Source organism: Geotrypetes seraphini, chromosome 3 (genome assembly GCF_902459505.1).
Source record: "Geotrypetes seraphini chromosome 3, aGeoSer1.1, whole genome shotgun sequence".
In the NCBI taxonomy this organism is placed as follows: Eukaryota; Metazoa; Chordata; class Amphibia; order Gymnophiona; family Dermophiidae; genus Geotrypetes; species Geotrypetes seraphini.
Window position 1 is genome coordinate 151,680,649 of NC_047086.1, and position 24,447 is coordinate 151,705,095.

Below are 24,447 nucleotides of genomic sequence, written 5' to 3' on the forward strand. Positions count from 1 at the left end.
CCCTTTGCAGGGCCACATTTTGGATTTGTAGGTACTTGGAGGGCCTCAGAAAAAAATAGTTAATGTCTTATTAAAGAAATGACAATTTTGCATGAGATAAAACTCTTTATTGTTTATAAATCTTTCCTGTTGGCTAAGTCTTAATAATAATATTTTAATTTATAGCTAAAGAGACATATGATCAAGAAACTGTTTTATTTTACTTTTGTGATTATGATAAACATACTGAGGGCCTCAAAATAGTATCTGGTGGGCCGCATGCGACTCCTGGGCCACGAGTTTGCGACCACTGCACTAAAAGGATTGTTTTTTTTTATTGTTGTTTTTTTGTGTGTTCTATAGCTTAAAACGCGAGACAAATATATTAATAGCCTGAAAAAAAAATATCAAAAGGAATGTGAACAGAACCGAGAGAAAAAGAGGCGGATTGAAACCCTGGAAAAATACCTTGCTGATCTCCCAACATTGGATGATGTGAAAAATCAGAATGAACGAGTAAGTGAAAGTAACAGAGATCTCACAATGGAGTTAAGCGGAGTGGGTTAAAATTGTATTACCAAGTGTACTTGTATTAATAAACTGCAAATGATGACTGTAAATATTAATTCCTATGGTCAATCTGAGGCTGATATTTAAAGAAAGCAGAGCTTCTGACTTTCTAAAATTTTGCCCGCTATTTCTCATTTACATTTGCCTCAGTTTAAATTTAGGGCTCCTTTTACTAAGGTGCGCTAGCGTTTTTAGCGCACGCTAACCCCCGCGCTACGCGTAAAAACTAACGCCAGCTCAATGGTGGCGTTAGCGTCTAGTGCGCGCGCTAAAACCACTAGCGCAGCTTAGTAAAAGGAGCCCTTAGTTGTTACAGCCTCAAAACATGAAAAGATAGGTATTATATTTGCTACAGAAGTGCTTCCCTATCTTTTTGTTCCCGTGACCCCATGATTATAGCCAAATAAAACTGTGTGACCCCCCCTGGAGGTACAGAATAATGATGTACCTATGGAGAGCCCGCTTAGGTCATAACTCCCAAAGTACCCAGCCCACAGTTTGGGGAGCTATGTGCTAGAGCAGTGGTTCTTAAACCTGGCCTGGGGGGACCTCTAGCTAGTCGGGTTTTCAAGATATTCCTGTATGATATGATATGATATGCATGAGAGAAATTTACATGCCTACTACCTACTTTATAAGCAGATCTCGCTCATACATATTTATTAGGGATATAAGAACATAAGCAGTGCCTCCGCTGGGTCAGACCGGAGGTCCATCGCGCCCAGCAGTCCGCCCAACTGGCTAGGTGTCCCCAGGACAGGTTTAAGAGCCACTGTGCTAGAGGGTCTAATATTCATTTGCCTCAGCTTAGAAGTTTTACTGTTCTAGAACATAGGTATTAAATTGATTAGACAGTCTTTAATTCTTTTGCTTTAGCTTGGCCTTCTTTTTCACCTACCCTCTCCAATTCCCATCCACCCCAGGCAAAATGAATAGTCAGTTATCTCAATAGGGAGGACAAAAGGGACATTTGTCACCATTCAGTGTGGAAGGGAGATTTTGGAAGCTAAATTTAGGATTTTAGGGAGAAAGTAGAAATTCAGAACTTCCAGGGTAGCATTCTGAGAAATTCTCCATGTTCCTTGTTTTTAAAGTTTTCTTTAAAATTTGATATACCATTTAAAAAAAATTGTCTAAGCGGTGTACAGAGTCATAGCTATTAAAATCAAAGGGGAAGATATTGGACAATAAGACTTAGATGACATATAGAAAACAGGAGAATTAAGGGAGAAATACAGTTTGTAATAGGAGAGAGAGACATAGAAGGTCCACACGGAAGAAGGGGGATATGCTCTTCCTTCTTCTTGAAGTCTAGCATCTACTTGTCATAGGCTTCCTTTAAAAGGAAGGTCTTTAAGTTAGTTTTAAATTTTGTCAATTGGAATTTCCTCCCAGAGATGAGAGGGCAAAGAGTTCCTTACTGTAGGCGCTGTATGTGCAGGACCCAAGAGGTAGGCAGAGCTCTGGAGTCTCAATGTGTGGATGAGAAGATGGCACAGGGAAGAAGGATTTAGATTTGTTTGGAACTGGGAAGAATTCCATCTTATTCGAAATGGAGCCAGGATTTGGCACCGACATTTACAAAGAAGATAGAACAGCTTTAAACTAGAATCTGGGGGAAAGCCAACAGTTGATCAGGAGTGCTTGATTGGGAGTGAGGTATTTTTGGAGGATGCTATCAAAATAGGAAAGTAAGGGGATCCCAGTAGGTTGCAGTAAAAAGAAAAGTAGGCTAGGTGTCTTTAAAGGAAGAGCAGGCAGAGATCAAAGGTTACAGATGATCCCAATCAAAACACACTTATTACACAAATGCTGAAAGCTTAACAAATACGGGTCATTTCATAAGTAATGCACACTATATATTTTATTTTTATTTACATGTTTTATTTTTTTCAAGTATTTCTTTACAGTCCTTCAATCTAGTCTCCCTGCTTGGCAATGACCGAGTCCCAACGTCTGGGAAGCTTCATTATTCCATCCAAGACACCATTTTTGTTCAGTTGCCGAATGGCTCGGGTACCGTTGAAGAAAGCTCTTCCAGAGATGCAAAACGATGTTGTTTTAACTTTGGAAAAAGGTTGAAGTCTGGTGGACTCATGTCTGGACTGTAGGGAGCATGAGGTGACACCTCCCAGCCATATTTGCTTAGTTTTTCAATGATGAGTGGAGAGCTCCATCTTCCCGACGACCAAAAAAATTTTGACGAGCTCAATCAAAAGTCAAACAAATGATGATTTCTGCTTATGATCATGAAGGCATCTTCATCACAGACAAAGTTCCATGTGGAAGAAATGTCACAGCAGTTGTATTATCGTGATTTTTTGCAAAAAAATGCATAGAAAAATGCACAAAACTTAACCTCAGTTGCTCTTGGCGGGGCCACTCATTCTTCATGACAACGCTTTCTCGCACATAGGGAATGTCATTGAAAAACTACACTAATACGACTGGGAGGTGTTACCTCATGCTCCCTACAGTCCAGACATGAGACCACCAGACTTCGACCTTTTTCCAAAGTTGAAACAAAAGTCAGCTGTCTCCCAACTAATCTGCAGGCATCAAGCCAATCAGACAGCCCTGTCTCCCCCTTCCTCAATCAAAGGGCCTTCCTGCTACCTCATGTAAAAGTAATATTGTAGCTGTATTGATAAAACATTTATAAATAGAAAATGGAAATAACATAATCTTTTTATTGGACTAATTTTAATACCTTTTTTTTTTTTTTACTAACTTTTGGAGACCAAAATCCCCTTCTACGTACCAAGAGGGGAGAGCAGTTCACCCCGGATGTAGCTCCTAGGAGGTGCTCCTCCAATCCCTTTGTATAAGGGGGTGGTCTTAAAAATGATCGGTCCCAGGTATCACATACCCTGAGCATAGTGACTATTCCAGAAGATGGGAGAGGGAAGCTCAGCTGGCTATTTAAATGAAGACAAATTGAATTATTCTAAAACAACAAAAAAATAATCTTTTTCTACCTTTAGTCATCTCTGGTTTCTGCTTTCCTCATATTCTCTTCACTCTCAATTCCATCTAGCATCTGCCATCTTTCTCTGTCCCTACCAGTTTTCTCTTTCTGTCTCTACTCCCTCCCCCATGCTCTGGCATCTTTCCCTTCTCCTTCCCACCTCAACTCACCCCACAGACTGGCATCTGCTTCCCTTTCCCCATGCCCTGGGATCTTTCTCCTTTCTTTTTCATCTATCTCTCCCTCTCCCTCAATGCTCTGGTATCTCCTTTCCTTATTTTCCTCACTTCCTTCCTTCCCTCCCTTCCATCCTGATTGTCTGGCATCTCAGTCTCCTTCCCTCCCCTCCCCCTATGCCCTGGCATCTCTCTCTTCTGCTTCCCTTCCATCTCTCCCTACCCCTCCATGCTCTGGTATTTATTCTCTTTCCTTTCTCTCGTTCCCTTCTTTCTTTCTGGTCTGGAATCTCTGTCATCTTCCCTTCACTCTCCCCCATGCCCTGGCATTGCTTCCTCCCTCTCCATGGCCTGGCATCTCCTTTCCTTCCTTTCCCATGGTCTACCATCTCTCTTTTATCTCATCTCCCTTCTCTGGTCTTCCTTCTCCCTCCCTCTCTCCCCAATTGGGTACAGCATTTCTCTCCCCCTCCCTTAGTCTCCCTGCAGTTGGCAGTGCAACATTCACAATTTGCTGCTTTTGCCGGCATCAAGCCTTCCTCTTTGCTGGGTCCTGCCTTTGTGGAAACAGGAAGTAGGCGGGACCCAACAGAGAGAAAGGTCCAATGCCAACAAGAGCAGCGAATTGTGAACGCTGCTGCTACTGCTAGGAAGAAATTCTTGACGCCGGCACTGTCTCTCAGAGGAGTTGTCGGAGCACCCCCTAATGGGCTGCACCCTTGGTACACCAATGACTGTGCTCCTCTGCTCCCCCTCCCCCCCAAAAAAAGAAGCAGATAGTTCCCAGCCAGTTGCTAGAAAGTCCAGTTTAAAAGCTCCAGGCCTGCTCACCAATTTATCTGCTTCTCTCTCTCTCTGCAGTGTGTCCTCTTTGGTGCACAGAATGGCTCAGATTCAGGTTCCGCAGGACTTTCACTGTTATATCCACATGGCGCCTGTAGTTTCTCCTGCTGAGCTCTCTTTTCATTCTTGTAAGAACAGCGGGAGACTACAAGCACTGCGAGGCTCAAACTGCGAGCTTTTCCCTGCACGAAAAAGAGGAGCTACAGAGAGAAGAAATGGGAAAAACAAAAAAAAAAATCCATCTCTATTGATTTTATATTCTTTGATCCCAGGAGCTGACAATTTCTGCGCATCACTCAAAAATTCTGCGGGGAGGGGGAACTCTGTTCTCCAGGAGTAATCAGCATTTAACTTTCAAAAGGGCAATTTTATGGCTGTGCCATCAGAGGTGGAGTTAAGGCAGGGAGTGGACAAATGCATATAAGTATCATTTTTTTTAAAATCCTCCCATGTAATTGTGGACCTATGAGAAAGCTAGTACAAAGATTTCGGATATTTTTGTATTAGTAGTTTGCTGCCGAACCCAAATTTTTCAAAGGGAAACTCCTGGGGGGAGATTACCTGTGAAAATTAGTTTTCAGTCTATGGGTATGGCCCTGTAAGCTCCTTAGGCAGCTTCAAAACTAAGCACTAGTTAAGCATGCTGATGTGAACTTCTCTGTCTTTTTTTTAAGAAATTAAATGATTGTATGTTTTTCTGGTCTTAAGCTACAAGTTCTAGAAGGGAAGAACCAACAACTGCAAGAAACAATAACTGGCCTGGAAAAGAAGCTGGAAGAGACAATGGTACAATGTCACGATAGAGAATCACAGGTGGAAAGTCAGAAAAAAAGAGAAAAAGAACTGGTTACAACTGTGCAAAGGTAAAGGACCCTGCTGAAATAGTACAGAAGGGAAATAGTACAGAAGGGTTCAGGCAGTGTACTAGCATTGGTTTGCTACACCACAAAACTGCCTATGAAGGAAAAACTCCTCCTTATACCTTCGATCTTTCCAGTTTTATCCAATCCTTTCCCTTTCATTTGTCTGCTAAGGCTTCCCTCTGTGTTCCTGTCTCTCTTTCCCTTAAATTCAATATCTGTCCTCTGCATTACCATCTCCCCTCTCTCTCCCCCATGTCCTGTTCCTCCCCTGTCCAGCTGCTCCTGTCCTCACTTTCCTTTCTCCTGCATTCCCACCCCCAAGCCGGCATCTCCCCATGGTATCACATCTCTCCCTGGCTCCAGCATCTTTCTTAATCTATCCGCAACCCATCCTATCTTTCTTCTTTCCCTCTGCTCAACCCCTCCATCCCAGCATTTCTCTATTTATCCCGCCAGCTTCTCTTCCCCTCTATTTCCTATCTTCCATATTCCTCCTTGCCCTCTCACTGTGGTCTGACGGCATCTGCTTTTCTCTTCTCTCCCCTGCCACCTCTCTATTCCTCCACTCCCTGTAGAGTCTACCATCTCCCTCCTTTCCCAGTCCCCTACCCACCCTCACCCCTACCCCTGCCCCAAAGGTCACTAACTCTCCTCCTGGATCCTGTTCTAAAATACTAGTGGAACTTGATACCTACCAAACTGAATCTCAGTTTCATTTTGTGTGTTCTATCTAAAATATGCTTTATTTAATTTATTTCTTCCATTTGTGCGTCACACATATCTATACAAGCTCTAGGTGACATTACAGAGGAAGGGGTTAGAAGAGGGCAGGAAGGAGTGGAGAGGAGAGAAGCATGTAGAATATTTCATAGAAATTCCTAACTTTACAGATAGGAGCATCTAAATGAATTAAAGTACTATGTAAAAAGGAATAGAAGGGAGGAACTGTTAAACAATAGAATTCAGTTAATAAAATAAATATGATAACATTTAAATGTAGTAACAATTCTTTTTATATAATGAAGGAGAATTAGCATAAATATATTTGTTAAAGGAAAGGCCTGGGACAGATCAGTGGAATAAGAGACATAGTCCTACATAAGCATCAGCATTCCCCCCTCTACTTTCACATCACAGAGAGATTTATGTCATTCACAGCTGACTCCCTATCTCTCCGCGCTTACATAATTAGAAAGAACAGCAGGGCAGGTTCTCCATGGAAAAATTCCCCACGTGTGATTGAATCTGGCGAAAGATATTTTTACGTAGGCTGCATTCTTTGGGATTTATACCTTCAAAGTTTACCAAACGAAGGTTAAATATCCAATAAACTTACATAATAAACCACATATGTATATCTATCGATTGATAGATAGATAGCTAGCTAGCTGATAACAAAAGACCAGTTGCTATCATGATGTGGTTTAATAAGTGACATGAATGTAAATGCCCGTGTATCACAACTAAACAGTGCCTGACCTTGAGATTATTTTATTGAAATGCCAGTGATGTTGCCAGTCTTGAGCTGTACAGAAAAATCTGCTTGTCGATTTGGTACATTTCACTGTCTGGGAATCTTGAAGGTTGTGATAGATGTCCAATAAAAAGATTGTACTTGAAATTTGGAAACAATAGAAGTGCCTTTTTTAACATCTGAAAAAGAGACATTTATGTACTTGAGACCCCATGTGCCACATCTCTTTTGTTTGTTTAAAAGGTATCACAACTTATTAAAGCTCCAAGTTTTTGTAGAACCAAGATGGTTACCGGAAATACACTTTGTAATACCAGAAAGTACTGTTTATGCTGAATATGACATTCAAATCACAATGGCAAGTTTGCACTGAGTACATGAAACAAAGGATTTAGGAATGCCCATGACAGTGAGAGTTGAGTATAGTACAGACAGGTACTCTTTGACTTTATCACCACAGCTCTGTAAAGACACTTCAGTCTTGGTCTTTCTTGTGACTTGTTAGTGTCACATTAGGTGGTGGTTTTATGATGTGGACAAAAGGTCTGCTGAGTATTGACTGAAAATCTTTATACTTATTTCACTGACCTTACCTGAGAGCTGATCAGGAGTCTCTGGAGGTGCAAATATGGCACACTGTTTGCTTGTCTTCTGTACTCAGTTCTTGAAAACTGATTAGTATTATATTTTGGGGGGTTGATGTTGAAAATGATCTGTAGAACATAAGAGCATAAAAGTTGCCGTACTGGGAAGGTCTAACAGTGGACAACCCAGGTCACAAGTACCTGACAAGATTCCAAAGAATAAAACAGATTTTAGGCTGCTTATCCTAGGAATAACTAGTAGATTTCCCCAAGTCCATCTTAATAATGGCTTAAGAACTTTTCTTTTAGGATGGTATGCAAACCTTTTTTTTAAACCCTGCTAAGCTAACTACTTTTACTGCATTCACTGGCAACAAATTCCAGAGTTTAATTATACATTGAGTAAAGAAATATTTTCTCAGATTTTAAGTAGCTTCATTGCATGCCCCCTAATCTTAGTATTTTTGGAAAGAGTAAACAAGTGATTCACATCTTCTTATTCCACTCTACTCACTATTTTATAAACCTCTACCTTATCTCCCCTGAGCCGCCTCTTCACCAGGTTGAAAATCCCTATCCACGTTAGCCTTTCATCATAGGGAAGTCGTCCCATCACATTTATTATTTTCTTCACTCTTCTCTGTACTTTTTATAATTCCGCTATATCTTCTTTGAGATGCGGCAACCAGAATTGCACACAGTATTCGAGGATTACAAGGGCAAACTGTAGGAGTTAATTGGATAACTTGTTGGTTTTAAAATAAGGGTCCTGCTGACTGGTTAACTACTGGACATATATGTTGACATCCAACCAACAGTTAATCAGTTAAAAAGAGGGGAGATGGAAGATAGGAGGCATGCCAGGAGCATGATTTTCTGAACTGGATAGTGCCACTGCCAGTTACATTCGGACCATACACATAGCAGGTGTAATTTGCTATATTCAGTAGCACATTTTATCTTTTTGCATACCGGTGTCTGGTTTAAACTGATATCTTGTTGACCTCATTATTCTCTAGCAACAGGGTTTAATTAATAGCTACAATTAATACTTCAAAAAAGCTTCAATATATTTGCATAGAAATACAGAATAGCAAAGACAGCAAACTGCAAGAAAAAGTGGCCTTAGTGTGTCCTTGCATGGGTTTTTCATGTGCACAAAGGCTATTTTTTACTGCATGGGTAAAATAGCCACATTTTCCTTTTTTAATAATGGCCACGTGCTAATTTTCCCATCGGGGCATGGCCATTAACTCACGAGTCCCTACCTCCACCCATTTTGTTGGTGGTAAGGACTCACATACTAATTATGCACTAAGACCTATATTCTACAAATGGCACACTCTGCTAGGTGGCAGGAAGGGCCGTACTTCTGCCTAACTTAATTGACACAGCGCGGTAATTGACTCCATGGTTGCGATTCACGTCAAAGATAGACTCTGGAAATGTAGGCCTTTAAAATCCTGGCTTACCTTTAAAGCACCTTATCTTTGCCATAGCCACGATTCTCGAAACGGCGCTGCTTGACAAATGATCAGCGCTGCTTTTTTAAGGCGGATGCTGTGAACGGCTCCGTTTTGAGAATCTGGCCCTCATTGGCTAGCAAGCGGCAATGTAGGTTTGCTAACTAGTTAGTGCAGAGATTTGCCTGCACTGCCTTCTTGGTATGCAAATCTCTCTCATGCATGTTCATTGTGGATATCCTGAAAACCTGACCTGCTAGTAGATCTCGAGGACCGGACTTGGGCAGCTCTGGTCTAGTGTTTCTTTTAATATTTCCTCCTTATGTCCCCCTTCCTCTAGCACCCCTTCCTGTCGGCTCTACTCAAATAAGCAGAGTTGCAGAGAAGTTGGGTGAAAAATCGTTTTGTGATCGGTTTACCACTGTTAATGTGAGAACCTAATAATACAGTTCTCCTCTCTCTATTCACAGTTTGCAGCAGAAAGTTGAGCGGTGTCTTGAAGATGGCATTCGCCTCCCCATGTTAGACGCAAAGCAGCTTCAGTGTGAAAATGATCATCTGAAAGAGCAGAATGAACGAGCCAGCAAGGTCTGCAGATTGACATTTAATTTCTGTGTGGCTCCTACAGCTTTCAATACCATGTGTCTCTAGCTCTGCATCTTTGGAGCAGTGGTACTTTCTCCAGCACTGCCTTACTTGCTTACTGTTCTTATCGTTTCCCGGTTAACTCTTGTTCCAAGGTCTTTTTTTAGTGAGTAATTGTAAAAGCGAACATATTGTACTGTGTTTTACATACCTCAGTAGGTCTTTGTAAAATTGCCCAGGGGTATTCGTCCATAAAATGAGGGTCTCAGAAAACATAGCACTTTATGTCATGTGAGATATGCAGAGGCAATCCTAGGGGCAGAATATGGGCAGAGTCGGGGGAGGGATCAGTACTTAGGCATGCATTTTATAAGATATGGCCAATGATAGAGTGGAGCAGGGGAGCCAGTAAAGTTGTACAGCTCTTTCCTCCATAGCTGCGGTGTTGCATTTGCTCTCCTTGGCTCCTAGGCCTTTTTCCTCCTTTAAGAAATGCTTTATATTTGACAAAAAGTTAAAGGTGATAAACAGTACATAACACCGGAGGTTAGTTTGTGTTTGGTATTTTTTAAGATATGCACTAGGGCTGCACATTTAGTGCATTTTTAACGCGATTAATGCGTTATGTTTAAATGATTTTTATTATTCCAGCAGTAAGAAGCAAATACAAACAGTAGTACCAGTCAGGAAATAACATTTTCAACAATATAATCAGTTCCCCTCCCCTCCCCTCTCCAAGAATCCATGGCCAGTCCAACAGCTGAGAGTGGGAATAAAATCTTAAAGATTCAAAAGTCTACTGTGAGCACGCGGTGTGAGGTCCTGCCAGAAGTGCTCCCACACCTGACAAAATTTGCGACCCGGGCCAAGAGTCAAGTCTCCCACCATGCGTCTCTCCGGTGTTGCGTGCACTATCATTAGGGATCTCCATTGTGCATATGACGGGGGATCACGGGAGAGCCAGTTGGTGAGGATGGCTTTTTTTCCGATTAATGCGTTAAAATATTAACTCACAGTAATAATTTTAACATGTTAATTGCATTTTCCCTCCCCCTCCCCCTGGCAGTCCTCTGAAATTGTATGGAAATCCCCACTCCACCCCAGCCTGCTGCCTCCACAACCTCCACCTCCTTGGCACATTTTCCTTAAACCCCACTGCTCTCACCTTCAGCTTTCAAAATCATGTTGGCAATAGTAGTAGTAGTGGATTGTTTTCTAGAAATTTCTGCAGCCAAGTGCTAACTTGTTGCCTGGACTGACCCAGGCTCAGATGCACTAAAGCCAGCGATTGTTGCTAAACCTGTTTTGAGAGCTTTAGCGACGATCGCATTTGGCAACCCAGTTCAGAAAATGGATCACTGCATGGTTTTCTGCACGATCGCTCATTCTCCGATCCGACCTTACAAATAAGCTCATTAATATTGGAATGCCATGTAAACTAGTAGAGCAATTGATGCTCTAACATGCCTTCCCGATGCACAAGATCATTTTTAGCGATCCAAAAAAAGCAACTGATCAAGACCAGTCGCTTACCCATCTAACCATAGTTTTAACCCTTTTTTTTTTTTTAATGGACATAAAGATTTTTTTTTAAGTTCAATATTCTTTATTCAGTTTTTACAACTTACAAAAATCCATTTTGCACAATATCTGCTCCATTAAAAAAGAATCCCTCCCTGCTTATGACAGCCCTCCCCGATGTCCCCCCTGACAAACCAGCACCGGGAACTGACTTCCACCCTCCCCCACCTCTCCAAGGTAGTGAAATCGGCAGGAGAGATGCCCACTCCCTCCTGCCATGGCGACCCTACCCCAATGTGAGGAAAAATGGCAGAAGGGATGTCCACTCCCTCCTGCATGCCGACCACCTCCCCCGCAACAGCGAAATGGCAGGAAGGATGCCCACTCCCTCCTGCCCCCGTAGGCCCACTCGTACCAGTTGCTCCACCCCAAACCATCCCCTACCCTATCCCTTCCCCCCCACAAAAAGGCAGGAGCGATGCCCACACCCTCCTGCTACCAGATGCTTCCACAACCCCCCCATCCATACCTTTTTTCGAAGATGGAAGCAGGAGGGAAGCATGGGTCTCTTCACCTTCATGGCCTGCAGATCCAAAATGGTGGGCCTTCCCTCCTTGGTGCATCATGTGATGTACGGGGAGGGGCTCAAGGCTCTGATTTACAGGCATCTGAGCCAATCAGGGCCTCGGGCTCCTCCCTCTATACCATGTGATGCATGGGAGGGGCCTAAAGCATCTGAGCCAATCAGTGCCTTAGGCCCCTCCCCATGCATTATATGCGATACAGAGGGAGGAGCCTGAGGCCCTGATTGGCTCTAAATAAGTTTTTACGTGCATTGCAAGTAACTCGGAATGCTGTGGCAAGGGTGATTGGAGGTATCTCACATAGGGAACGTATTTCCCCCTTTTTTAGCTGAACTACACTGGCTGCCAGTGGTTTGAAGGATCTAGTTTAAAACTTTGGTGGTGTTGTATAAGGCCTTGCATCAAGCTTTACTAAAAGTAGTGGCTACTTTACTTGCTTTATAAGTGCCGTCTCGATCTTGTGCTCGCAATCTAAGCAATTGTTCATTATTCCATCTGTACAGACCATAGTTAAGGCAACTATTCGTTCCAAGGTTTTTGATATGGTAGGGCCCCAGCTATGGAACGTTCTTCCAGAAAATGTTTGCCAAATTCCTCCTTTTTCACTTTTTCATAAATGTTTAAAGGCTTAATTCTTTCAGAAAGGTGGTTTTTTGTTTTTTTTTTATCTGTGATGTGTTTTTGATATTATTGTTTTTTATTTATGTGCTTTGAAGAATTTGAACATTATTTAACTCAATAATAGCCTATGGACTTCCTGGAGCATTTGGTTTTATCTTATTTTATGTTTTTATTTTGTTTGCTTTTAGAATCTTTTCTTCAATTGCTGTTATCCATATGGTTCTTGCATATAAATGGCATGTACGCGCTTCTTCTCAACAGGTTTTCTCAGTATGCACACATCTTTTTAAACGCATGGCTCACGATTATAGTAGAAACTCGCATCACGGCACAACATATCAATATATGTTCCTTTTGCTGTGTATTCCCTCTAAGTTAGCTTTTATCTTCAATAACACCCTATTTTAGGGCTCCTTTTACTAAGCTGTGCTAGTGGTTTTAGCACACGCTAGACGCTAATGCCTCCATTGAGCTGGCATTAGTTTTCCCACATAGCGCGGGGGTTAGCGTGCGCTAATCTGCAGCGCGCGCTAAAAACGCTTCCGGAGCTTAGTAAAAGGAGCCCATAGTCTCACACACTCCCTCCAGCATAAAAATTAGTCCACCACTATTGGTGTAGCACAACCTTTCACACCTACTAAATCTCACACCATGACTCATTGCATTTCCTGACAGGACCCCTGAGGAAGAAGTGTTTTTTGAAACACAGACTGTGTCCGTACTATTTAACATCAAGGACTAATTTTGGATACAGAACTTTTTATTGATTTGAATAAAGATTCCTGTACCCTGTACATTTCCTGCAGTTCTTTTTTGGTTTGTTTCTTCCTGGAGGGTTGTGTACAAAAGTATTCCATGTATATTCATTAGGAGTTACCTGAAAGCCACACCAGTTTGCAGCCCTCCTGGATTATAGTTTGACACTAGGGTGACCTATTCCAGAAGGAAGACTTTTTGGCCTGGTTTTAAATTTGTAATCCATGATTCTATCTATTGAAATCAGTGCTGCAGGTCCCATAATGCACCAGGATGAGGTTAGCAGAAATCCAGGGCTGGCCAAAAATCTCCCTTCTGGAATGGATAACCTGGTCACCCTATCTGAAGGAAGCAGATGTCAATGAGATGCTTCCGTCAAAGGAGTAGAGCATTAGGAAGCTGTTACTAACCTACCCTCACTCTTGCTTTCTTTTTAAATGTTTATGCATAGGTCATAGACAACCAGCAAAGGCATATCGACAGGATAAATATGGAAATCCAAGTAAGTAGATGGCTTCTTTGCACAGTGATTAAATTTATTATGTTTGGCATTTCCGTAGTTCCTGTTGCTACCTTGCCAGGACACAATAGTAAATCCTAAGAGTTCTGCCATTAATTAGAAATACCTTGTGCAACATAAGAAAAAAGGTGGCAAGCAAACACACCTAGGTATTTAGCCCTGTGTGAGAAACTGGAATTCTGCAGGGCTCAATCACTAAAGCTTGCTTTCTGTGTCTCTGGTTAATATGTGGGCCTTCTGGGGGAAATCTTAAAGTCCCTTGCAGGAAAACCTATACTCTTACAAGCTTGTTTTCAACAAGAAACTCCCGTGAAATTTCATTTTGACAAATTAGGTCCATTGGTGCTGTTCCCTCTTAGCCTCCTCAAGGGCCGCAATCCAGTCAGGTTTTCAGGATTTCCCCAATGAATATGCATGAGATCTATTAGCATACAATGAAAGACTGGATTGTGGCCCTCGAGGAGGGACTTTGACACCCTTGCTCTAAGCTGAGCGGAAGTGATCCACCTATAGTCCTGCCAGTGGGGGGTGCTGTTTCACTATTATATTTCCAATAGTGAGGGACAAGCAAGCTCTACAGGACTTCAGTGAACCTGCCTGTCCCTAGTGATTGAAAACACAATATGGAAGCCCCCCCTCACTGGCTGTAATGCTTTTGGTGGATTCTGCTCAGATTAGAGGGAACAGCGGGGAACATGGCTACTTTTGTACTCATATATTTGGCACCTGCTCTGAAGTACCTGTGAAGTATATGTGAGGATTTCAAAACCTTGCCATGGTTTTATACTGGCTGCTGTGACAGGCAGGGGTGAGTGAACATCATTCTTGCCCATATGACCCCACTGGACCATCAGGTATGTACCAATAAATCTGGGAGGGGTGTTGAGGTGGGTGGCCTATGGGGTGAGCGAGGGAGCCTCACTCATACCTCAAAGATGTGCTTGGTGGGAGGGAGGAGGGATCAGGTCATGGGGAGAGTGAGGACTTCAGAGGAATAGAAGGCAACTTATGTGGTTCATGGCTGATATTCCTGGATGTTCAATGCTGGCGCCTGGACATGACCCGGCATTGAATACCTGAGGCTTAATCTGCTCGTGGCAGTCAGCAAGTTATAAAAAAAATGCTGACACTCACAGGCTGAATATTGACTGGATTGTAATCTTCTGGAATTTATTGTAACTTGGGACACACGTAGGAAGTGCTGCCCGTGGCTTTGTGCAGAGAAACGACTGCGGCTGGAAGGAGGAGGGAACCAGCCAGAACAAGGTAAACACCCGCTGGAGGGAGGCACGTACCTGGGGCACAGAATGGAGGGAGGGAGAGGAGCACAGACTTAGAAACATAGAAAGATGACGGCAGAAAAGGGCTATAGCCCATCAAGTCTGCCCACTCTACTGACCCACCCCATTAAGTCTGAGTACTAATGACCTATTTCCTAAACTCGACCCTCGTAAGGATCCCACTAGGGCATCCCATTTATTCTTAAAGTCAAGCACGCTGGTAGCCTTGATCACCTGCTCTGGAAGCTTGTTCCAGTGATCTACAACCCTTTCTGTGAAGAAATACTTCCTTATGTCACTATCGAATTTCCCTCCTCTGAGTTTGAGCGGATGCCCCCTTGTGACCGAGGGTCCTTTGAGAAAGAAGATGTCTTCTTCCACCTCGACACGTCCCGTGATGTATTTAAATGTCTCAATCATGTCCCCCCTCTCCCTGCGTTCCTCCAGGATGTAGAGCTGCAATTTGTTTAGTCTTTCTTCGTATGAGAGACCCTTGAGCCCCGAGATCATCCTAGTGGCCATCCGCTTCAGACGGATGGAAGGAAGGAAGGAGGGGCATGAACTTGGGACATAGAAAGGAGGGAGGGAGGGGAGCATGAGCCATAGGATGGAAGAATGGAGGAAGTGAACGAAAGAGATGCTGAATTGGGGGAAGGAATAGAAAGGGTGTCTGAGTGAGAAAGAAAGAGAGATGGTGCACATGGGGAGATGAAGAAAGAGGAGAATTGTTGGACATGATGGTGGGAGAGGAATGAGGTAGAGATGGATGGGGAAGAGAGAGATGAGAGGGAGTAATGTTGGATGTGGTGGTGGAGAGAGAACAGTGGGATGGATGGAAAAGGATGCAAGAGTGGCCTCAAGGAGGTGGAGAAGATGGAAAAAATACTAGGATCCAAGTTACATACAAATTCAACTTTAAAAACGGTTTAAAATACAAAACCCATTCTTAACCCGGGGACTGCCTGTATATATGCACTCACACATATATTTTTATATAGTACATAACCCCTCACCCCCCTTTTTTATTTTTATTTTTTACAAAACCATGCAAGAGGTTTTTAGTGCCAGTCGTCGATCTGAATATTCTGCGCTGCTATGACGCTCATAGGAACTCTATGACCATCAGAGCAGCACAGAGCATTTAGCACGCCAACTGGCACTAAAAATCTGCACGGTTTTGTAAATGGGCAGAAAATGCGAAAAGTACAGAAAGCTGAGAAAGATCATCAGAGCACAAATAGCTTTTGCCGAAGTTGGCAGTAAATTCCTGTGCTCTATTGCAGTACTCTGAGGAGAAATAAAGATAAAAAGAATGCCTGGTTTGTGACTTAATTAATTAAAGCTTAATTAGCATGGATATTTCTCTTAGTAGCCATTAAAATCATTGTTGGTGCCGGGAAAAATGTTTTGGAACATGTGTTAAAATGAATGATCAGTTTAGGTGCAATTTGTTGTTGGTATATGCTATTAGATTTGTTAAATGAATTATATTTTAATATACAGATAAAACTGATAATGGGAACAGAAAATTAATATAGACATAAGTTATAATACGAGTCTTTCACTTTTGGAATACTGCTTAATATTTCAGAAATACTCACCTGGTCTCAGTTAAACATTCTATTGCCCATTCTATTCCTCAGTTTGACGTTGTTAGAAGAGTCTCTCGCCATTTCCCCTGAGACCCCTCTAGGAGGCAGCATCATAAATCTTTCAGATTGAAGATGATCATTTGATTGTGGGAGCAAGTGATTGCTTCTCCCAATGTTTTCTGGGACAATTACAGCAAGTTGGAGGTTCAAACCCACACTGTTCCTTGTGACCTTGGGCAAGTCACTTAGTCCCCCCATTGCCCCAGGCACATTAGATAAATTGTGAGTCCGCCGGGACGGACAGGGAAAAATGCTTGAGTACCTGAATAAATCCTTACAAACCGTTCTGAGCTCCTGTGGGAGAACAGTATAGAAAATTGAATAAATAAAGTTAAGAGAATTTCAAAAGTTTTGAAACCATATTGGCGAGATGTGACTGCTTGCCACTGTAGAAATACTGTCGATATTTTGTAACATAAGTTTCAATAATACATCTTGATATACTGCCCAATGAGACAGCCTTTAAAGCGGTTTACAGTAAATCAAAACATAGTCGTAAACTCAGTTTGCTCCCTACAGGAACTTCAGAAGCCTTAACTAGAGAATGACACGGGAATGGGTAACCATGATTAACCACGGGATGGGGACAGAGCCTACCACTATTACTTGTCACTTATATAGCACTGAAAGGCATATGCAGCACCGTACATTATGACATTTATAGACTGTCCCTGCTCGGAAGAGCTTACAATCTAACTTGGACAGACAGACATGACATATAGGGTTAGGGATGCAGAATCCAAGGTGAGAGGAGTTAGGAGTCGAAAGCACTCTCAAAGAGGTGGGCTTTTAACTGGGCCTTGAACACTGCTAGAGACAGAGCCCACCATAGGGATTCAGGTAGCCTGTTCCAAGCATATGGCGTAGCAAGGCAGAAAGGACGGAGTCTGGAATTGGTAGCCGAAGAGACAGGCACAGAAAGGAGGGATTTACCAGCTGAGCGGAGCTCAAGGGGAGGTGGGGGGATCATAGGGGGAGATAAGTGAATGCAGCTGAGTGAATGCATTTGTAGGTAAGCACATGGGGTGAGGATGGAGTCGGAGCCTGCAGGGACAGTACAGGGGCAGGGATAAACTTTGTCCCCTTGTCATTCTCTAAACACGTGACACTAGTATCAATATATAAAAAACTTAGACAGTTGGCAACTGAATTCAGTGATTAAAAAAACCCTGCAAAAATTGCTTTTGGATTTAAATGGAACTACTGTTAAATTATGTTTTTATTTAAAATTATTTACAACCCGCCTAGCCACAAATCTAAGCGAGGAACAAAAATAACATACAAAATTACACTAAATACTAGAAACAAATACAAAACAGCAAAACAAACGCAGTATAAAAAAAGAACTGAGCAACTCAAGCAGTCACATGGCTCACACCAAAGAAGCGCTCAAACAGACATTATTTGTGTCTTGTCTGCCTTTGGTGTGGCAGCAAGAATCATGGCTGCTGATCATAATCCTACCATCTGCAATGTCCTTCCATCATGTGACTAGCTGCTGAAGCAACTTACTGTTATTGCAACAGATTCATCCATTGTTGCTGGCATCAAGGAACATTTCCAATATTTAATAGACTCTTTCCTGTTCATCCAGTACACAGTTTAGGTTCTCTTCTACACTCATGTCTGAAAGATATTCTAGTTACCTTCCCAGATGATGTCAAAACATAGGCAACTGAATCATGGGAAGTTTGTACCAAAACCAAAATGGAAGGCTCTATTTGTGCTTTATAAACAGCTGTACTGAACATTGTCTCCTTTTATACTTTAATAAAAAGATTTAAATACAAAATCATAAGTGTTTAAGGCTTGTGAAAATTAAGACAGAGTCCACGGGGATGTGGATAGGGCAGGGATGGAGCTGGAGCCTGGGGGATGGGGACAGAACCCTCTAGGAGGTAGGGACGCAGTGGGGTGGGGGGACTGAGGCCCAGATACACTAAAAATGGTCAGTCAAACCAAGTGTGTTGCTGTGGGCCTATTCATTGTCCCATTTTAAAACAGTGATTGATTTTCCAATGACTATGCATTCAAATTAGTTTTGCTGAGGTCTGCCATAATCCCACCCCAGCAGTTGTTGGAAATCCGACTTTGACACATGCACAGAGCCGGCAGGGGACGCCCGAACAGCTGAGTATCAGGGGAAGCCCAGAAGTAGCATCCTGCCGCTCAGTAATTTGGGGAAGGTGTGGCCTTAGGTGCATGAGCCAATCAGAGTTTTAGACCCCTCATAGTTTATCCCAGGACTCACCTGGAAGGGGAAGGTTTCAAAGAGGCTGGCCTTCAGACAGGAGGAACTAGGCATCCTTCCTGCTCTCATCTTGTTTTTAAGGTACCGAGGGGGGGGGGGAGGGGCTGAGTGGCAGAGGCAGGAAGGAGAGGACATCCCTCTTGCTGAGGATCTTTGCTAGTGGAAGGTTCCTGGGTGGCTGCAGGGTAGAGAATGTCCGGGTGACTGTTATCTTTATGGGAGGGAGGGACTTGTCTGGGTTATGCAATTTTCTTGGAGGGGTCCTGATGGCTGAGGATCTTTGCAGGGGAGGTGTCTGGGATATTTGCAGGAGGGGGGAGTGTAGGAGGTCTGGGTCATGCGATCCTCATGGAGGAGTCCAGGTAGTTGAGGCAGTAGGGAGTGGGCATCCCTCCTGCCTCTCTTTATTTTTGTTTTGGGGGGCCATCGGGGGGGTCAGCAAGACTTTTTTTTTCATGGGGCAGATATTGTATGTGTCTAACACAAACACATCTATGCCCATCAAAAAAAAGAAAAATATTTCAGACCTGTCCATAATCTCGGACCCTTGGCAGCTGTTGCTAGATTTAAGATGTTATGGACATCGATTAGAGGGCTTGTTTGAATATTAATGACCTCATTCTAATACTAATGAGATTGTTTGCATGGCAGAGGCAAAGAATGTATGAATGCACTGAAAAGCACGCGGTAAGCCATTATGTACATCGTGTCAGCAAATTAGGTCCTCGCTAAACCGGTTTAATGATGATCATTAGATGATTGGAGAGTTTAGTGCATCCAGGCTTGAGTCTGCAGAGACGGGACAAACTGTGTTCCCGTGTTGTTCTCTAAGTTACACATTTTAGTTCTGTTAGACTGAAGTTAGCTTTCAAATATAATATGCAAATTCTTATTCTACATAGAATATTACAATTAGAATTCAGAGATGTCCAAGTAATGGATGCACTCGATTCCAGTGATATTTTATAAAAGGACTTTACTGAACACCGAGCCTTTTGTAAAATACCTTTAAGGGCATGCAGGAGCGCACATGTATTTGATGACATGCAAAGTAGGAGCAGTCATTTTACAAACATATTCATTTATTCAATTTTCTATACCATTCTCCCAAGGGAGCTCAGAACTGTTTACCTGAATTTATTCAGATACTCCAGCATTTCTCCCTGTCTGTCCGGTCGAGCTCACAATCTGTCTAATGTATCTGGGGCAACTGGGGGATTAAGTGACTTGCACAGGAGTCACAAGGAGCAGCTTGGGTTTGAACCCACAACCTCAGGGTGCTGAGACTATAGCTTTAACCACTTCACCATGTGTAAAAGGGGGCAGCATGAATTCAGCAGTTTGTGTGCGGAAGTGGCAATTTTGCCCCATTGATTGATTTGCATGTACTGCCTCCATCGTATACATAAAATGCTCATGCATATTCATTGAGGAAATGTAAATTGGACTGGGTTGCAGTCTTCATGGGCCAAGAATCGCCTTTATGTGATCAGAGCCACTCTAAATTTCTTCAGGTGAATATATATATATAGCTCTGCCAGCTAAGGTGTTTTTTTATTGTAATTTAGAGGAGGAAGAAGGGAAAAGGAAAGGGAGGCATGTTTGCCATTAGCTTGCTTTCATGTTAATTTATGCACATATATATTTGGGTTTGTTTGTTTTTTTAAAAAAATATGCCAGTACCTGCACAAGGAGAAATATGTACATACTTTTTATGTGTTCATGCAATTAAAAGATTCCCCTTTATTGTACAAATACTTTTTAACAATATTCTAGGTTACAAAAGAGAAACTTGTATTTGAGAAACATGCTGTGCATAAAATGGAACAAGAGCTGACAGATAGAGAGCAAAGCCTAGTGAAGATACAGGAGACTGAATTTGAAGTGAGTAGTGGGTATTCCTGTTACGTTTTGGGTTGTTTTTTTTAAGTAGCATGTTAACCTGAGTGACTTGAGGTTGCCTAGGCTGATCTGTTCTTCAAGAACCTAGAGCAATAAAGTGTCAGCAAAGCAAGCTGAATTCATCATGGGTATGTTCTCAGAAATTTTATTTGGAGCTTAGTATTTTTTCAGAAAAACTTTGGTACACCTGCTTGTTTTTAATTACTCAAACCTATGTGTTTTGCAATTGTGAACATGATCAGGCTGATTTCAGAGGGATGGGGTGATGTTACACACCTACAGGATATGCAAAGTGAGTTCTGCATTTGCTGGCAGGTAGTGAAATCGCTTATTTCCAAACCTTGAACAGATAAAATCATGCTGTTTAACTTGCTAAGGAGGGAAGTTATCAAACTGCATTAGGGCTATATGTCATGTTATTTGCTCCTTAATTCATCTTAAAGGGTACTGATGTGGCTACATAGTAATGAGATGGAATACATGCAAATGCATGTAAAGCAGCTTATTATTATGTAAATTTTATAATGCAAGACAGAGATACAACAAAATTGGTGATTCCCGTGGTAAAGGACTAAAGCTACACGAGAGCCACCCTACTTGCAGAGAAAGTCCACTGGCCTATACATAACTTTCTCTCTAAATGACCAAATTTTAACCGTATAATAAGGAGCCAACATTGGGGGCAGGGAAAAGATGGAGCTACATACTACGCTAAAAGGGCAATTTTATAAGGACAAACAGAATATGCATTACCACAGTTTGGTAATGCCCTGCTGTTCTCAGAGAACACATGCTGCAAGTAACTTTGCCTTTGGTGTTTTGCTGCCACTTGTGCACCTAAGCGCTATTCTGTAGGGTACGCATAAGTGGCATAACATGTAAATGCAAGGGAGGCTTTTATGAGTGGAACATGAGAGGGGCTTTATGGTACGGCTGCAACTCGAATACTGTGTGCAATTCTGGTCGTCATATCTCAAACCAATTAGAAAAGGTACAGAGAAGGGTGAAGAAAATGATAAAAGGGTTGGGACAACTTCCCTATGAGGAAAGGCTAAAGCGGCTAGGGATCTTCAGCTTGGAGAAGAGACGGCTCAGGGGAGTATGATAGAAGTCTATAAAATACCGAGTGGAGTGGAAAGGGTAGATGTGAAACGCTTGTTCACTCTTTCCAAAAATACTTGGACTAGGGGGCATGCGATGAAGCTACTAAATAGTAGATTTAAAGCAAACTGGAGAAAATTTTTCTTCAAACATGTAATTAAACTCTGGAATTCATTGGCAGAGAATGTGGTGAAATCAGCTTAGCAGGGTTTAAAAAAAAGGTTTGGATAATTTCCTAAGAGAGAAGTCCATAGGCCATTATTGAGATGGCTTGGGGAAATCCACTGTTTATTTCTAGGATAAGTAGCATAAAATCTGTTTGATTGGGATCTAGTTAGGTACTTGAGTCCTGAGTTGGCCACTGTTGGAAGCAGGATACTGGGCTTGATGGACCTTCATTCCGTCTCACTATAGCAATTCTTATGTTTTTATATTCTCACACCCTTGCTGAATTTGGATGCCTACAGTTACATGGCTGGTATAACAAGGGCATCTACATGTAAAGTGCGCCTGTACCCGATTGCATTACTAATCAGTAACAGAATCTGGGTACTCAGAGGCTGCTGTACAATAAGCTTTCACTGAGCAGCATCAGGGCACAGAAGGAGACAACCACTTATAGAATTACCCCCTAACCCCCAAATTCTAAAAAGTGTGCTTAAAATTAGGCACCTACATTAGTGCTTCTAGCCTACATAGGCGCTTAACTTAATTGAGTTAATAAGCTAAATGGGCACCCATAATCGGCCCTCAGCACCTCTTAATTGGCACTAAGTTGGGTTAATTGAAAAGTGCCTAACTTGGTAAGTGTGATTTTACAACAGTTAGGCACCTAGTGCAAAGCGCATAGATAAAAGTGGGGGTGAATAGGTGCGGATTATGGGCGTGTCTTTGAGTTAGATGCCATTGAGGGCCTATTTTAGGTGCGGGTATTTAGGCCAAGAAAACCTTGGCATAAATAGGGTACGCCTAAATGTTTGAATACTTAGCACCATTCTATAATGGGTGCCTACCTTTTATAGAATCGCGCTGAGCACCGCAGTAGTCAGCGCCAATTTTTTTAAATAATAATAGCTTTATTTATATCCCCAACCACTAAAGAACTGAGACAGGAGTAAATGTTTTTTCTTGAGTTTAGAATAGAGGTCTGCACGGGAACGGGGATTGCGGGAATCCCGCGGGGACCCCCCTCTGGCCCATGGGACTCCCACAGGGACCCCCCCCCCCTAGCCAACGGGACTCCCACGGGGATGGAAGGCTTTGGAAGCAGGGTTCGTCCATATAATATAATGGACACGTCAGCCTTAGTAAAAGAGGGGTTTATAAGTTAATTACCTGAACAGAAAACAAAAAAAGGGTTCCACCAAAGAGATTCCACAAGGAAAACAGCAGCGCAAACAGAAAAAAAAACTGTGGAATTGATGATCCTGTCAGAAGTAATTGCTGGTTTTTATGGGGACGGGTGGGGATGGAGGTAATTCCTTGAAGGGATGGGTGGGGATGGAGAGGATCCTGACGGGGATGGGTGGGGACAGAGAGGATCCTGGCGGGGACAGATGGGGACGGAGAGGATCCTAACGGGGACGGGAGGGGATGGGTGGGATTTTTGTCCCCGCTCAACTCTCTAGTTTAGAAGCCTCAGAATATGGAGCTTTTTTTCACCCAAAGAAGGGTTTCTTTTGTGGAAACAATCCACTTGCTCCTTCTCACTTCATTGGCTATAACCCGCCCTCTCTCTCACTAAAATATGTTTTATTTTCTCAATTAATAAACTTTTTTTAACATTAAAATTGATTATAGACACTCTGGCCAAACTTTAGTTCAACGCCAAAAGGTAAGTACAAAGAAAAAGTACTAAAAATTATAATATGGTTTTATGTTTGCACAAGTCTGCCGATACTACTCCAGGCAAAAGCGGCGGTGATTTAGCGTTCTACAGAGTTCTCCTGCTGCTACTCCAGGTGTCTTCTCTCCATTTGGCCACCAAAACGGAAACAGGAAGTTTTAACTGATGTGGCAGTGATGCTTTGGCTGAGCCAGAGTGACCCACCCGGGGCCCCTGCCAGGGGCTCCCACGCCCATTGGTGTGCTCTGGCTCAGTTCTCTTAGCTGAGTGCAAAAATAAAGTTCACCAGACAAAGTTTTCAAAAACACTTCTCAGTTTAATTCAGATGCTTTCATTAAACTCAGTTCATGTCAGATGGCCAAATATTCAGTAATTAATAAAACAAAAATAACTCTTGTGTAGTAAAGTTCTCAACAGTTCACATTAGAACACATTTTTCCATGCTCTGGCAACATTACAATCTTTTCTCTAAAATTAAAAACTTTTACTTTTTCCCTGGAACCCACCTGAGTTCCAGTCTTACAGGCGTTTCAGTTTTCAAGTCCAGTTCCTGGTTTTTAGCCACTTCTCTGGCCCACACAATCCCAAGGAAAAATACCAAACAAATCAAAAAGGCAAAACAGGCTTTCTTTTCTTCCTGTTCCCAGGTGCTAGCACAGCACACTCACAAAACAAACTGTAATAACTTTTAAAGTAGGAAACTTCCCAATTGCCGTGCTCCATACCGTCCTCCACTTCTAGTTCCAAGGGTGAGCTACTTTCTCACTGCATAGTGGCTTCTGGATGCGTTTCCTCTGCAGGACTCTCTGGCTCTGGGCTGATGTCTTCCATTTCCCCAATAGGCCAGCTGGTGTGGGAGAGCCTTCCAGGACTCCCTGCTGCTTCCTTCCTGCTTCTCCCTTTCTCTG

At 42.5% G+C, this 24,447-nt stretch overlaps 1 protein-coding gene across 4 annotated transcripts in view; it reads left to right on the top strand.

Moving 5' to 3' along the window:
* CEP85L (centrosomal protein 85 like) overlaps positions 1-24,447 on the top strand; it is a 351,200-nt gene that overhangs the window by 310,128 nt on the left and 16,625 nt on the right. For all 4 annotated transcript variants that reach the window (XM_033935503.1, XM_033935506.1, XM_033935507.1 and 1 more), the window contains 5 exons: positions 343-495; positions 5,245-5,399; positions 9,391-9,508; positions 13,439-13,489; positions 20,467-20,574. In XM_033935503.1, coding sequence (XP_033791394.1) covers positions 343-495; positions 5,245-5,399; positions 9,391-9,508; positions 13,439-13,489; positions 20,467-20,574 — 585 coding nt within the window. The remainder of the gene's footprint in view (positions 1-342; positions 496-5,244; positions 5,400-9,390; positions 9,509-13,438; positions 13,490-20,466; positions 20,575-24,447) is intronic.